Genomic DNA, 17568 nt, shown 5'->3' with positions numbered 1-17568 from the left:
CCTTGCTTTATTTTACAAGATGTGTGATTTTTTTCATTTTGAAACCTGTAAAGAAATGTTGAATTGAAGTGGGTTCTGTGCCAGGAAAAAATACAAGTCTTTCTTATCAAGAACTCCGATTCTGAAAGTCAGGCATGATTATAGCAATTCAACGATTTTTTCCAAGTTCTCAAAAAGATTACAAACTGTTTTAATTAACATGCTTCTCCTTGAAGAGTTGAATTTTCTCCAACGTTCGTACGGAAGAAATAAGTAAAAGTCTTCTCAGTATATCGCCCGTTTCTCCTCTTCCATGAGCGTAAAGAGGTCGGGCTGTCGTTAATTCATACATATATCATATGTAGTGGTTATATTATATGTACACGTAAAAAACATTCAAATAATTGAAAATGACTAAAAATTGCTAACTTCACTGTAAAAATTAGCAGAAATTTATGAAAAGTATCAATTTCCCCAAGTATGATACCGATTTGATCAAAAATTCAGCATTAAGTATAGTCGGATAATAAAACATCATCTAACCTTTTTTTTGGTCGGTTAATTGGAAGATGTGGGATGCATTTTTTTGGACGGGTAATCGAGATGTCGTTTATTCGGAGGTCGGATAATCGGGAGTCTATTGTAATCAATATCATCAGTTTTTGGGCTCTTCTACCCAGGAAATTGTTATAGTCTTTTTCATCCAGCTTGCTTTTCCAAGATTGATGAAAAATCATTTTCTTTTTCTTTTCCTACTCATTATGAAGAATGTTTAAGTGGGTTCTGTACCAAAGAAAATTGAAATGGACCCTTTCTATATCTGCTTTGATTGCTCAAAATGTGAGAGACATCATTTTCTTCTTCACCTGTAATAAAATGTTGAGCGGGTTCTGCGCCAGGAGGAAGTATAATTGGCCTTTTTCGCCAATTTCAAATTGTTCACGACGACGTCATATTTTGCTGTACAATGTGGAATAGGTTTGGAAGAAATATAAAATTTTGTGGGGAATTCTGCATAAAATATTGGCGAGATTCTATGAGGAAGGTAACCGAGGAAAAAAGAGCATGAGAAAAGAAAAATAGGAATAAGACAGAGATGGGAACGTATACCTATTTTTATAGTTTTTGTGCGACGCGCCAATAAGCGAATAGCAGATCACGAATTGTTGAACTATTAAAATTTAATCATGACAGCATAACTATTCGTGTCAACTGAATGTATTGTGCTGTCCTGATACTCATTGCTACGGAGATGAAACTAGATTTTTCGTCAAAGTACTGACCAAATGTTAGGTACAGTTTTGGTAACTGATACCTATTGTAAAAAAAAATCACGTGAATATACCGGAAGGATAAACGAGACTTTTCATTAATAGAATGAGAAAAAAGGTAAATACATAGTTTAAATTCAGATTTTTTTAAATTGATAATTCTTAAACAAAATTTTAGAAGCATCAACCGCAATACGGTGAAAGCAAACGCAAAAACTATTTTGCAATCAGCAATTAGCTGATGGTTTGTAAATGATTGGAGTTGGAGACTGTCGCCTTATTGTGTTCTTCAGACTTGCTTTTTTACTGGTCAGGAACCAGAGAGCGTTGAACATGTAATACTTGCCTGTCGCCGCAGTCAGTATCAAGACTAATAAACATAACCCCAACAAGCCCTACCAGATGTCGTCTATGATCCCATTTACAGAATGTACCTGCGTCAAACAGTAAGGAACCTGTGGGCAGCTGAACAAGCATGGAAACAAAATCCTCCACAGTGCCGACTGTAATTGAAACAATATGCAGGCAGCATCCAGGGCTGGGCCACGATTAAGGACATGGGCATGGGAGAGCTGTTGTCGATACTATGTACAAATCGTTTAGTCGTAATAAAGCGAATACACTTATAAGCCTAAGGCATGGTGTATTGGCTTGGTAAATTGTAAATAAACACTAACAAAAAAAAAAAAAAAAAAAAGTGAAAGAAAAATGGTAACCTACTATGCCTCTAATATGACTAGACACAATTGAACGCAGCAACGCACGACTTTCACGATATCGAGAAGATATCCGGGGATAAACATAAATTAGATAACTATAGACCAATTAGTTTAAGCTCTACCTTATCAAAAATTTTCTCAAAGGTCATTGAACGCAGAATAAGGGGTTTCTTGGAAGTTCAGCAAACCCCAGATCAGGCAGGCTTCAGGAGGGGGTTCTCAACGACTGACCACCTCTTCACAGTTAATCAGCTGATGGAAAAAGCCAGTGAATTCCAAGTCTCCCTCCACCTCGCCTTCATTGATTTCCAAAAGGCCTTTGACTCCCTTAATCATAACTTTATGCTGAAAGCCTTGAGGAACCAGGGGGTACCAGGGGATTATATAACCCTGATTCGAAATATGTACACGGGACTAGAGGCTAGCATCACTACCGAAATTAAAGGGGAGCCCTTCAGCATACAAAAAGGGGTAAAACAAGGAGACCCTCTGTCGCCAACCATCTTTTGTGCAGCTCTGGAAGAAATTTTTAAAGGATTAAAATGGGAGGATAAGGGTATCAAAATTTGGGGGCAAAATTTAAATAACTTGAGGTTTGCTGATGATGTAGTCCTGGTGGCCGGAAGCCTGGGTGAGCTCTTAAAAATGATCTCGGAATAGCAAATGGCATGTCAAGAAGCAGGTCTAAAAATGAATGCCTCCAAAACTAAGATCCTATCCAAAAGTTCAGAAGGGAATGAAATTAATATCAACGGTGAACACTTTGAAAATGTTACGGAAACTAAATACTTGGGTCAAATTATTTCATTCGAGAACAAAATGGTAAAAGAAGTTAATAACCGAATTTTGATGGGGTGGAGAAAATTCTGGTCTTTAAAATTTATCCTAAAAGGAAGTTATTCAAATAAACTAAAAGCAGATATAATTAATGCATGTGTCTTCCCAGTGATTTCTTATGGAGCTCAAACTTGGACCCTCAGCAGCAATCTCAAGAAAAAAATAAATGTTACCCAAAACGCCATGATTTGCTCAATGTTGGGGGTTTCAAGGAAGCAAAAAATCAGAATGTCAAGCCTCAGACAAACAGCCAAGAGTAATAGGGTGTTAACCCACGAAATTAGAAGGAAAAAATGGGAGTGGGCAGGACATATTGTGAGGGCGAAGGACGGTAGGTGGGGAAACAAAATTCTAAACTGGGTACCTGAAGGGGGGAGAAGACGAGGAGCACAGAGGGCGAGGTGGTCGGATGACATTGTCAAATTCCTGAAGACAAATCACTACTGCAGAATAGCGATTGACCGGGCTGAATGGGCCCGGCTAAAGGAATCCTTTGCTCAAGATTTGGGCCTGACTTACTAGTAAATATTAAATAAACAACTGTATCATATGTAATGTTTTTGTACGTAAAGTCAATAAAGGAATTTATTTATTTATGCCTCTAATAAGTACGTATTATGTATAAATAGAAGAATTTAAATACGTTTTGTTTTAATTTTTTAAAAAACGAAATCACATAAATTTTTAGTACTATTCAGGGAGTTCCGGGAATCGTCTGTAAAAAAAATCAACTACCTACTCAAAATTTGTTTTTGGGCAAGTCGATGAACAAAAAAAAAACGTGAACAAGCCGAGGTGCAATCTTGAATTTTTTCAGTTTTGTCCTCTTAATTACTGAATATTGCCTACCTAATTAATTTTCAATAATATGTTATGAGGATCTGTACTTACTACTTAGATGGCTTCGAGCAGTTTTTAGTTTGCCAGAACATTTTGGAGGATACGGGGGGGGGGGGAATTTATGAAAAAAAGGCAAGTCGAAGTACCTACCTACATTATTTTATTTAGAACGAGGTTCTGTGTCTACTTTTGAAGCAGCAGAAAAGAAATGCATTTCTTCGAAGGCAATCAACTAATGTGGCTACTCAATAGAAAAAAATATTGGATTAGAAAGCTAGGAAAATTTTTTTAGAAAAGAGACTACTTACAATTAGTTAAAGGCACAAACCGTGTGATTATTTTCAAATTTTGAAATGTGAACTATAAGCTTCCTATAGACTTATTACAATAATCGTTTGCATTACCACACACCTTCACGTTCTACCATTGTGTATTTATGCCAGCTTTTCCAAAAAATATGTTGTATTTATGACATTTTGGTGCATAGGAGTTCCAAAAGACGGCGGTGGAGGTGCGAAACTCATTTCTTGATGTGCTGGGATGCAGGCTGAACAAATTGTGAGGGTTGATGTGCTAATTATGGACGCTGGGAGATTGCAGCTTGAGGAATAACGAAACCGAAATAGTTTGAGATCCGAAAAACGAACAAAGCAAATTACTTTTTCAATCTTCAATGTTCAGTAAGATTGTTATTTTAAAGAAAAAAAAATTACTTACGACATCTTGATAATTCAGATTCATAGTATATGATAGTCGAAATTGTTGATGCGAGTTTCGTTTTTGAAAAAATAAAAATGCAATTGATATATTTAGCTTCAAATTTTTTTATTATAATGTTTCTAAAAATATAGGTATAGGTACCTACCTACAGGTGTGTGTGTGTGTGTTTTCATTTTCAAAAACATGATGTGCGACATACACGTCGAAGGACAATTAGGATATAAAATAGAATGTACACCAATCAGTGGAGGAGGGGGGGGGTCGAAAATCTAAATACTTACAAAAAGTGAGATGTGTGTAGGAGGGAAGAGGTATCATTTCATGGAACAAACAAAAGGTTCGCGATAAACTCTTCGAGAGATTATTCAACTTTCTGAGAATTACAAAAAATTGTCCTTAGGAAAATATGAAAAATAAAGCTGATGCGGTCAATCACTTTTCCTGCAGTATTGGGGGACGGAGCGTTCACAAAATCTATTTGGAGTCTCTGAAGTAAATTTTTACGAATTTTTCGCATGTCCAGTTTTTTTTTCTAATCAATTTATTTTTTGCACCAATAAACTCGTAAGGTCATCTCAGTCGAAAACATTTCAACATAGTTCGTTCGAGTTTGGTATTTAACCTGGATTTGAGATCGGATTGAAGGAATTCGAGTGAGAATACCCATAGGCCATGATCGACAGGAAATTTGCAAATGTCCAAATTTTTAAAAGAGAATAAAGTGGTTTGAAAAAGTTCAAAGAAGTCAAAACTAGGAAACAATCGATACCTAATCAAAAGTTGTATAACATATTCAAAAATCAGCTTCGTAGAGCGATTTGAAAGGAACCCCATTTTTATGGTGTTAAGTATTTTGATATTGAAAAACCTTGTTCCAGGCCCCCACTCTTCTAAAATTGACCCTGGATGGTGAAATTTAGCAAGTATAACCACAGGGTGCTCCGCAAGATGCGCGTTTTGAGGGTTTTAATTTTTCAACTCATTTTTATCGAATTTTGAGTAATTTTTTTGTAGATTTTTGAATTTTTCATCTGACCTCCGTTGATAATCTTATGTATTTATTTAGGTACCTAAATTTTTTGTCAGACATTATACTTAGATGTTTGTATTATCACTTTTGTAGAAAATAACGTGTTGATTGGGAATAAAATAGATATCTCTACTTGCTTACTCAAAACCATTCACTAGTTGTGTAGTTAAATAGCTGCACGAAATAGATAATAGATATATTGCCAGGTCTTACATCATTGTAACATTTTCATGTTTTAAAGAAGTAGGATTATTTATTATACGGATATAAAAATTATTCGAGAATTAACACAATAATTTCATCATACATTTTTTTCGTCGTTGAATTTAGCATGTCTAGTGATAAAGTTCTGCAGCCTTCGCGATGATTAAACTCTGGCTGGCAAATTTTTCTCGTCCAATAACATATTTTTTTATTTTCAACACACCTGCTATTACCAGCAGATAGGTAGATTATTAGAAAGGCACATAGGTTGGGACTTGGGTGTTGCGGTGTTGGCAAAAGGAGGGAAAGTAAAAAACCGCCATAGAGAAAAAATCTGATATACACGTTATCGATTACCTCTACCCAGTCTAACGGAACGATAAGTTGGAAATTTTTTATAGCATTATGAACGCAATATGTTGATAAGCGAAATGACCGTAGTACTGGAGTAGCTTGTGAATAATTCAAATTCAATTTGCAACGTTCTCATTTCGGTTTCCCATGCGGCCTGTATTTTTTTCCCACGTATTTCTACACCTTTGCTCGACCCTTCGACCGACCTATCTTTTTTTACAAATCTGTCTAGCGTCGAATACCTACCGTCCGTTATATGTAGGTACATAATATGCGTGTGCAGATATTTTTTCGTATATACGTAAATTCACCTCTATTACTAGATAAAGTAGATACGTGTGTTGGTATTATGGTAAGATATCTACTACGCGTATGTTGATTTGTTGAATTAGATACGTGGTTACACGTGTGTATAATTTTTTCTTTTTTAGTTATGATATCAGAGGAGGCAGTTTCTCCAAAACTGCTACGCATTGGAAGGATAAGAATCGATTGGGTGAAAGGGCGCATTTTCGAACTGTACAAGATCCGGCCATATTGGCTATTAATAATGTACAAGAGAATGACGAAGGCAATTACAGATGCCGAGTGGATTTTCTCAGATCACCAACCAGAAATGCCAAAGTTTATTTGATGATTGTTGGTAAGTGAGCTTTTGAGCTCTTATTAGTTTTTTTAATTGTAGATATATTCGCGTGTACGACGAGTTATTTGTTGTAGTGTTGAGAGGTTTGGTGAGGAGGAGGATTTATAGAGATCGTGTTGGATTCGTTCAAAAGTGTATGGTGGGGACGGTGGTGTTTTTACATATCACAAGAAAAAAAAAACAAAACAGTGAAATAGCACTGGGTTAATATGTACTCAATGAACTCTTTTTCGGGCGAACTGAAGTAATTTTTAAATAACAACTTACTTTGTAGTCCGAGTTTTTCAATTGTACGAGCAAGGTAAAACCCTTTTTCGAGTGTTTATTCCATTAGGTTCATCGTATAGTAACACATCTTGTTTCATTTTCAATCGTTATCTAAGGATCATTGTCTTTAAATAGTTATATGTACAATCTTTACTTAAATCTAACAAACAATATCTTGAAATAATTTTCAGTTAACAATAATAAAATAAAGCTTCTTCCCAATGTGGATAGCTGCTCCGTTGGTATATATATACCTAGTTGCTCCATTCTGTTCCTCATCTGGACGAGGGTCGGCCAAGTCGGGCATTGGACATTCCTGGCCCACGCACCTAGAGGCACTACATGCCATTTGATAGGCCTGGCCTGATCTCACTACTACATGTAGCTAGGCCCTGTTGCTTTCGGATATCTCCACGTTTTCTACAGGGCTAAATCTCACAATTTTTTACACCAGTGTGTCATGTTGTGATTCACCATGTCAAATTTTCTTCACCCTACTCAAAATGAATCATTTATTCATCATGAAACCTCACTTTAAAAATCAAAAGAATCATGAAACCTTACTTACTTTAACAATCCGAGAAATCATAAAACCATAGGTATCATTGAAATTTAATATCACTTTCACTTTGTTTTTTTTTTCTATTTTGAAGAATTTTGACCTTGAAATTAAGTGATGATTTTCAAAATTTTTGAATAAGATGTCATGTATCCTATCAAAATGAGTTAAAACGACAGAAAAATCAAAAACCTCTACCGAAAGTTTATGATTGAGCATTTGTGAAAAATACCACCCTTAAATTTTATTGATTTTTAAAAATTATCAAAGAAGACATAAAGGGCATTATAAATGTATCAAAGTAGGTTGAAATTGTACTAAAAAAAAAAAACAAATTATTTAAAAGGTTCCCTTTTGGAATATTAAGTATTGAAATTTTCGATTTTCTACTAAAGTTTTAACCCATTCTGAAAGTTGGCATTTCAATTTTTTCAAAAATACAGTCATGACCCAAATGATGAATTAAAAATTCTTCAAAATTAGTCAAACTCACTTCAATTTGAATACTTGTTTGAATTTCTCGCAAAAATTTAATTCATTTCAATAGATTGTTCGATGCTTGTGCTGTCATTGTTATCAGCAAAGTTATAAAAACGCTGAAGTTGTGAGAACTGGGTTTTTGTTTCAATTCATACCTTGTCACTCAAAGAAATCAACTTACTTACTTTACAGCTGATGCTCAAGGATGTAGTTTACATACTTATTATGTGATGTTCTTGTAGATATCTCTGTAATCTATAAGTTATTACCGCTCCGAAGTGCGAAGCCATAGCTTTACCACTGTTATCAATGTTGAAAATTAATTTTTCTTGGACTTGTAATGCTATTAGTTGATTTCTGAGATATTCTAATATTTTCACGAATTTTTTTCTGAATATTTTTGAGGAATTTTCAGCTTGAAATTCAGTTATGATTATTAAGATTTTTGAATAAGGTGTCATGCATACCTAATACTCGATTTGCTGCGCACACTGCATATCAAAGTAGTTCAAATAAGAAGAAGTCTCTTTTCTTTTACTGACCTATAATTGACCTGTTTTCTAATGCATCTAACGTACGAAAAATTCGTGCCCAGCCTGGGAATCGAACCCAGGCCCTCCGGATTGCCGGTCCAGCGTGCATTCCACTACACCACTGAGGCAACGAGATTAATTGCCGTTTTAGATGCATTATCAAACAAGGTACGTTTCCGAGACCAGTACAAAGACTAGGTACATCGGAGGTTTTTGTATGTGCCAAATACACAAATCCTACTAAGTACAGGTAGGCAACCTGCAAGGAAATTACTTTTAGGCCAGGAGATAATTCAAATAAGAAGAAGTCTCTTTTCTTTTACTGACCTATAATTGACCTGTTTTCTAATGCATCTAACGTACGAAAAATTTGTGCCCAGCCTGGGAATCGAACCCAGGCCCTCCGGATTGCCGGTCCAGCATGCATTCCACTACACCACTGAGGCAACGAGATTGATCGCCGTTTTAGATGCATTATCAAACAAGGTACGTTTCTGAGACCAGTACAAAGACTGGGTACATCGGAGGTTTTTGTATGTGCCGAATCTCGTTGCCTCAGTGGTGTAGTGGAATGCATGCTGGACCGGCAATCCGGAGGGCCTGGGTTCGATTCCCAGGCTGGGCACGAATTTTTCGTACGTTAGATGCATTAGAAAACAGGTCAATTATAGGTCAGTAAAAGAAAAGAGACTTCTTCTTATTTGAATTATCTCCTGGCCTAAAAGTAATTTCCTTGCAGGTTGCCTTCCTGTACTTAGTATATCAAAGTAGGTTAAAGCTGTATTTTAAAAAAACTATTACTTATGTACTTTGATACTTAACAGGTTTTTTGAAAGTGCATAAATATTATACGTTTACATTATTGATTTCTTGCCGAAGATGCAATTCATTATGAGAGTTGGTGTTGCAATTTTTTTCAAAATACAGAAAATCGTGACCGAAATGATGAGCTACAAATTTTTCAAAACTACTCAATGTTTGAATATCTGAATTCTCACAAAAGTTTAATTCATACCAATAGATGTGCTATCGCTGTTATCAGCAAAGTTATGAAAATGCTAAATGAAGTAATCAGAACTGAGTTTTTGTTTCAATTCTAACCTTGTCATCGGAAAAAGAAATCAGATTACTTACTGTACAGATCATCCAGGATCGCAATCTAGTATTGTTCTCCATGACTGGTCATGTTCACACAAGATGAAGCATACGTCGTCTTACCTGTAGTAAATTTCAGCTAACTTTTCTTGCTGACGGTTTCATGGTTTCAATGACAAATTCTTTACTGAAAATGTGTCTGGCTCATCATCATTGAATTTGATCCCATGTAAAGGTGTCAATAAATCGTGTACATCGACAAATCACATGAAAATGAGCAATACTTATTGAGAACAATAAATGAAATTAACACATTTTGATGAACTTGAAACAGATAAGTAGGGTAAATCATTATTTTCCTTTGAAAGTGAAATAATTTCTCAATTAATTTCAAAACGATTGTGTTGATCTTCGAAGCCAATTTTACAAGATGAAAACGAAAACCAGAGGTCAAGTTGATCAAAATGTGTTATAAAATTTTATTACCTGATTTTTTTTCACTTCCATCCTCTTTCTTAAAACCCATAAGGAAAAAATTTAAACAGGAGAATTTTCTTTGTTTTTTCCCCCATTTCAACAGCTCATAATTGGAGAAATTTTCACATCACAACGAAGTTGGAGTGAAATGTAAAACAATTTCGTGAATAAATAAATGGAATGTTATTTGACCTAATTTTAATAAAAGTAGTACCTACTTAGGTCTAGGAACATTTTACTTTATAAGTTATAATAAAAAGATTAAGAAATGAAAAATCAGCTTCAGGTTGATATTTAAAAGCAAACTTAGCAATCAATGCAATCACCAACCAATACAGGGAAAGCAAATGCAAAAACTATCTTGCAATCAGCGAGTAGCAATGGCTTGAACTGGATTTCCGGTTCTCAAGTTCAGTTTTGTATTTTTGATGAATTTTTGAGAATTTGAAAAATTCAAAAACGCTTTTTAAAGAAAAGAAAATTTCTGAACCTATATTAGTCCAGCTTCATAAAGAGGTGTAAATTAGCGTATTATGTATTTCGAGATACTCGTACGTCAATTTTTGAAATAAATTATTTTTCACTCCATTTTTCTCAATTTGAAAATTTGTAATGTCCCTTTTCTACGTTACAACGAAAAATTTCCATTTTGAGAGGGGTTTTGAAGGTGGGGGAGGGGGGAAATCTCAAAATTGAGAAAAATTGAGTCAAAAACGATTTTTTAAAAGAAAACTAACGTTACCTAATATGTTTCCAAACAATACCTAACGTCATTTTACACCACTGTATTAAACTAGACAGTGTTCTTATTGTAGTGAGAAACTTGGTGATTTCAAAAAATTACTCTGAAATTCTTGCAATATCCAAATTCCGTTAACAAAGCTGCAGTCGTTTATAATAACTTATTAAAAAAAAAAAAACTTACCTACTAAAAAACAAAGCGGTCGGTGTTATGTTAACTCACGATTCTGGGCTGGACTGTGGAAAAGTTCCACAGAAAAGTTAAATGGACAATGAACTTCTTAGGCCTTGTGATCTGTTCATACAGAAAAAAGGATCTTGATATTTGGTTCGAAATATTCTGCAAGGTCTCAAAAGTGAGCCACTCGTTCGCTCGTAGTTGATTTTCAATTGATTAAAAAATGTCCTAAATACGCTTCAGAAAATGAGCTGAAATTTGCCTAAAGAAGCATTTTCGGCCAGTAAAAGTGTTTGTGAATGGCATTCCACGTCGCTGTTTGACACAGCTTCAAAATCCCTTCGAACTGATTATAAATATAGTAGGTACCTCTCCTCTCTTCTGTACTTTCGCCTCTTTTTGGCCTTTTTGTAGTTTGAAAGTTCGTTCCATACTCATGCAGGATTACCTGGTATTTTCTTAGATATTTCGCCTATTAAATGCTAATTTTCCTGGATATACTCACATTATGTTCTTTTTTTATGTACAAATATGTAATAAGTTGATGCTGCTTGGCTTGAAAAAAAAAAAGAAAAGAAAAAACCTCGAATCATGTACGAACATCTCATTGTTAAGGTCACATTCGCTCAAAGAAAGACCAACCTTCGCATCAACATCTTCCCAATCCATAACCATTCCCTTCTCTTCCTCTTTCAAGATCATCGACTCGTTATTATTTTACGATCCGTAGCTAGCAACATTGAAAAAAAACCATACCAGAACGTCATAAGCTATTGGCTTCAAGTCGAGAGAGAAACAGCGAAGAGAAAAATATTTTACGCAGCGTGAACGCATGTTAATAAATTTGCATACTCGATTCGCCGTAAAAACGATATGGTTCGTCGTCACGAGTTAATAATTTTGCCTAGTCGAACGCCGTAAAAAAGAGAAATATTACGGAGGTTACGCATGCAAAACGTTTACGATATTTTTGTAATCGTAAAATTAAGGTAGTAAAATGCTGGCGCGAATTCAACGATGAGGCGAAGAGTTGAGGGGTGCAAGAAGGCTAATCTATATAAGGTCTAACGTTGGAGAAGAGGAAGGGGAGAGAACGTATGTATTGGCACATTTGTTCTTTTCGATTGAGAAATCACTCTCGATACATTTGAAAATATGTCGATTCAATGTTCATCTAATGTGATGAAAAGTATCAGGAAAAAAAATGCTCGATGAGGGCAAAATAGTGAGAGGATGAAACAGAATGGACAAATAAATGAATAAATAACTTATTTACTCGTAGAAAATTCAATTTTTTCTCATATTTTTTCACCAATAATTTTGGTTGGATCCTACTTATAAAAGTCCATCGTGATTTAATGCGCATTCGCAGCCTCCGCTGCAACTTCCAACAATGTATAAGATCGAGACAATAATTCGATAATCCGCCCTTCGAAATACGTGAAATCCGAAGAGATATAAGACGATGAACAACCCCCCACCCCCTAAAGAAGTGGCATCGCAAGGGACAAGGTGCGAAGGGTAACCCTACTAAACCCGCCTTGGAAAATCTGTAACTGAGACTAGAGAGTCGTTAGTAGAACACTGTGAGCACTGAGCAGTTTTATCCAGGTCGCGTTTATATCGGTATTGTTTACACGAGATGGTCAACAAGCGTTTTAAGTCAACAAGCGAGAACGTTTCGTTTACATTTGATTCGTTGTTGGCGTTTGGCATTCGTCGGTCGCTCTTCGGTGCCTGTTCCTTCGCCCTGGCCTGCCTCACTCGATCCTCATTCACCTTTCATTTCAGCTTTCGGTAATCGTGTTGTGTGAAGGTGTGTACGGAGGTACAGAGAGGCGGCATCGTAACGTCAAAACTTAGCAATTACTCGTCAGCGTAATTGTTTACATTACTTTAGCTAATTTATTTTGCCTTTTACCGAAGTACCTACGAGTATCGTGTGGACGAGTACGTTTAATGTATCTACAGATAGGTAGGTACATGTGTACAAGTGTTCGTAGTGTAATTTACGTCTAAACCTACTTCTGAAGGCTTGAATTCGAGTTACAATTCTATCGATGTTAATTTTTCTGAAAATTTTATCGTTCATTGGGAAGTTTTTTGATTCGAGTGAGTGTCTGGTTGCCTTCGAATCTCGTTCTTGAAATTGGAATGATCTAAAATGACCTATAGAAAAAGTTGTAGTGTCGAGTGTTTCGGAGAACCTTGGCTTATATTAATTATAAGAGGCTTTGGAATTAATTTTCGACATATCTACTTACTCTAAAAAGAAATCGATGATGATGATGATTTACTTGGATGAAATTTAAATTGATAGCTTACGTATGTACCCAATGATTTTAAAATTTAGTGATTCAGCCAACTCATTCATCTGTGTTGTACTGAACGATTTTCATGAAAAAATATTTCTCTTCGACAGCTTTATTGACGATCTGTGTGCTTTGAGTTATTTGCATCCGATGTGGACACTCAAAAGCGAAACTTTTGTTCTCGCTCTCTTCGATTTGAACAAAGCACAGCTACGAGTAGATTGAAAAAAAGTGTCCTAAAACCCTCTAAAACTTGATTTCAGGTCCTCGAGTTCATTTTTGTTGTATTTTTGATGCATTTTCGAATGTTTGAAAAATTCGAAAACACTTTTTTAAAGAAAAGATAACTACCGAACTGGTATGAGTCCAATTTCATACAGAGGCGTAAATTAGCGTTTCATTTCGAGATATAACGTTAGTTTTTAAAAAAATACATATACCTACCTATTTTTGACTCAGTTTTTCTCAATTTAAAAATCTCTTTCCCCTCTCAATCCCTCTCCCAAATGAAAATTTTTCGTTGTATCGTGAAAAAAGATCATCATAGTACATACATTATATTCTCTATCACTATGCAAAATCTTAAGTATAGGTAAATCGGTTCATTAGCAGAGGCTGTAGCCTTGTCAACGGAAATTTCAGCATGCAAATTCATGAAAATTTCCGTTTACAAGGCTAAAGCTTCTCTTAATGAACCGATTTGCTTGAAAATTTTCACAGTGGTATTGAATGTGATGTACGAGTAGATGTGCCTTTTCTACGGTACAACGAAAAATTTCCATTTTGAGGGGGTTTAGGGTAAGAAAGAATTTTCAAATTGAGAAAAAAGGAGTTAAAAATGATTTTTTTAATCACTAACGTTATATTATTTTTGAAATGCGTATAGCCTATTATCCTAATTTACACCACTGTACAAAGATGGACTCATATCGGTTCTATAGTGTTCTGTGTAGTGAGAAACTTCGTGATTTCAAAAATTACTCTAAAATGCAGTTAGTAGGTACCACAATTCTCGTTAACAAAGCTGCTGTCCTTTACTTATAATAAATTATTTTAAGAAAAAAATCATGATAAGTATACACCAAAATTACCTGCTTCTAAAAATCAAAACTACCACCAACCAAAAAAACAAAAAAAAAACAACTCTCCTCGTAATAAGCTTCTTATTGGGATTTCCGTTGTTGATTATACTTGTACCCTTCAGCGATTTGGTTAGAAAGTGTGGTCTCAGTGGTAGTTCTTGGCTCCAGTATCACACCATTAAAATTTCAGCCGCCAGTATTGAGTTTAGCTCCTACAGTAAAATTTTGAGTTATGAAATTTCCAAAAACCACTACCCCGAAGTTGAGGTTTTTCCCACGGTGTTATCGTGGCAAAATTCTGACCTACGCGCTTGCACAAGGGACCTCTTTCATTTTCCCATTCAACTAAATTTTTCATATTGCATCTTTCAGGGATTATTCAAATAATTTTCATCGAAAATGAAGAATTTGAATAATCTTCAAAAGATAAACCGCCTACTTATGAAAAATGAAGTTGAAAGAGAAAAAAAACAGGCCCTTTCGCCCAGCGCATGAGTCATAATTTTCCCACGACAACGCCGTGGGAAAAACATGACCGTCGGGGTGACGATTTTTGATAATTTTGAATTTTGAAATTTTACTGCGGGAGCTAAACTTGAAACTGGCAGCTAAAATTTTAATGGTGTGGTACCTACTTGAACTAAGAGCTGCCACTCAGACCACGTTCCATCCAAATGGGGGGGGGGGGACACTTCATGAAGTTCTCTAGTTAGAGGATCGTGTTCTTCCAAAATGAACTTGATACGGCTGATTCAATTCCTCATGTTGATATAAATGTACTTATTGATAATATGTCTGATTTGAGACGGCAACTCAATCTTAGCTCACGCTGGGATTTCTAATCATATTAAAAATAAATAAATATAAATGATACATTACCCAGGGTAGTAATCTGAGCACAGATTTACATTTCCCCGATAAATAAACTAAATAAACGAGGTGTAATTTATTTAAAAATCCAGTTTTGTTTTTTTTGGATTGCCTATAGTTTTGGCATCCCAATAAAGCGTCATTGAAACGAATACAAATAGAGGTCTGAGTCCTAAATTGGGACATATGATGATTTTTTTGATTTTTAAAATAGATGGCATGCATTCCATCAAAATAAGTTAATATTTCGAGAGAAATTCGAATATTTCTACGAAATTTTTTTTTCAAACATTTTGAGGAATTCTGAGCCCAAAATTGACCATGAATTTCAGAGTTTTAGAAAAAAGCTGTGTCATGCTCACTATCAAAATGGGTTATAATTTCGACAGAAAATCCCAAATTTCCATCATATTTTTCTTTTAGTAATTTTGAAGAACTTTGAGCCTGAAAAATCTCAGAAGAGATTGACGGTGAGCTGGACTATGACATCAGCAGAGAAAATGCGGACAAAGATGTTCATTCATTTTTTACCGGTAAATTATTTTAAACTCTCAATCTTCTCTCTTTGTTTTTGAAAAAAGAAAAATGTTTTTTGAATTATTTTTTTTTACCGATGAAACCAAGAAGAGCAATTTTTTTTTGAGTAGATGCTATGCATAATTATTGTGAGGTCATTTTTAATTTAAGTGATCGTGCTATTAAGAGTTTGTTTGAAGCTTTGATTATTGACGAAGTCGATAACAATGGTTTTATGATGGAAAATTTAAAAACATAAAACATTACAGTACCCGAAAGCAAGTGCAAAAACCCTCTTGCCATCAGCTCAAATATATGGCTTGTCAGAAATTCGCGGTGTTTTCAGTGATAGGGGTTTCCTTATGGTGTCACATCGTGAGAATGTTTCAATAATTTCTAATAAAATTCCAAAGAATTTTGAACGATTAATATTCTTATATGGGTAATTTCGATCTACTTTGATAGGCCACATATCTCTCCATAGATAGTCTCCAAAATTGAGCCAAATTTAAAACTCGATTGTTCAAAAACTCTCGAGAAAAGTGGCAGATATTTTGCATTTTCTGTCGAAATTTCAACCCACTTCGATAAGTTGCATGACCCCTTTATTTTACAAATCCCCAAAATTGTGTTCCAATTTCGGGCTTAAAATTCTTCAAAACTGCTCAAAAAAAGTTTCGTTGAAAAGTTTTGATTTTTGGTGGAAATTTTTAATCAATTTTGATCGGACTCGTGACACCTGTTTCAAGAATACAGCCTGTGTATTGGCTTTTTTCCATGGAATTCCAGACTTGATGGAGTTATGAATAATGCATCGCGATTTGATCCCAGGTCTATGTGTTCCTGCTCGACATATGAAACTCGTGACTCTACCCCTGAGTCAGATTTGCTCTGCTCATTTTTATGTGCTTAGCAACCAATACAATTAAGTTTGATGCAATCTTACTAAAATAAGGCTTCAATTTAGAAACATCCACTTTTACAATATTTTTAAATGAAAATTGCAACCTAAATTTCAGAGTTTGAAAAATACTGGAGGATGATGTAATATAAGACGGCTTACCTATTTTTCGTACAAAATCATTCACTGAAACTGAACATGAAACGGGCTGTAGGAATCAAGATTAAGCCAAGAGTAATTTGATCATTTTTATAGGACTTCAATCGCCTAAAAAAATTACCAAAAATGAAAAGAGATCGTAATTTCAGTACCTACTGAAATTCAAATCATTTTATTTTGCCAAACCTCCTTTCTTTGTTTCTTACACCTAAGCTGAATACCACAATTTGTTCTTTCAGAAGTACCCCCCCCCCTTATTTTGAACTAACTCGATTCAGGCCATTAAAACGTCACCTAAGTAGGTACCTATACATTTTCATACAGCAGTAATTGATATTTCAAATTGTTTTTTGTCCTATCTCTCATTCCATTTACTCGAAGCTCAAAATGATTTCAAGAAATGTTGCCATATTCAAAACTCTTTCTAGTTGTCATAAAAATGAGTGAAAAGGTATAGGAGTTGCCTTCCCCCTTCCAATCCTAGCAAACTTCTCAACTCATCGCTCGACATAACCGAGGTAAGAAAAAACAAGCCATAGAATGAGAAAAGCTTCTTTAGCTCGAGCAAGGTAAAGTGCAAACTTACCAAAATCTTAACGACTCGTAATGTATTAACAATACGCCTTGCCGTGCGCCGGTTTATATACGCAGTTAAACAAACAGCTGTGTCAGATAAAATGACAGCATTAGTAAACCATAATATGGCGGCAGATGAGTGTGTTTAGCTTTACGTACTTATTTGGCAACCGCCTTTGCCGCATCATCGGCTTCCGAATCCCATTCCCCCCTCCCCCCTCT

At 35.2% G+C, this 17568-nt stretch overlaps 1 protein-coding gene and 2 non-coding genes across 3 annotated transcripts in view; 1 reads left to right on the top strand and 2 right to left on the bottom strand.

Moving 5' to 3' along the window:
* The window catches only part of side-VI (sidestep VI), a 464426-nt gene that overhangs the window by 127044 nt on the left and 319814 nt on the right, over window positions 1-17568 (top strand). Inside the window, exon 3 of the mRNA XM_065354946.1 lies at window positions 6386-6597. Within this exon, the coding sequence (XP_065211018.1) occupies window positions 6386-6597 (212 nt within the window). The remainder of the gene's footprint in view (window positions 1-6385; window positions 6598-17568) is intronic.
* On the bottom strand, window positions 8494-8568 carry TRNAA-GGC (transfer RNA alanine (anticodon GGC)). The gene has a single exon. It is a non-coding gene; the product is annotated as a tRNA-Ala (tRNA).
* Window positions 8811-8885, bottom strand: TRNAA-GGC (transfer RNA alanine (anticodon GGC)). The gene has a single exon. It is a non-coding gene; the product is annotated as a tRNA-Ala (tRNA).

Source organism: Planococcus citri, chromosome 3 (assembly GCF_950023065.1).
Source record: "Planococcus citri chromosome 3, ihPlaCitr1.1, whole genome shotgun sequence".
Taxonomy (NCBI): domain Eukaryota; kingdom Metazoa; phylum Arthropoda; class Insecta; order Hemiptera; family Pseudococcidae; genus Planococcus; species Planococcus citri.
Note: the sequence above shows the minus strand (reverse complement) of the source record. Positions and strands in the feature narration are given on the sequence as shown.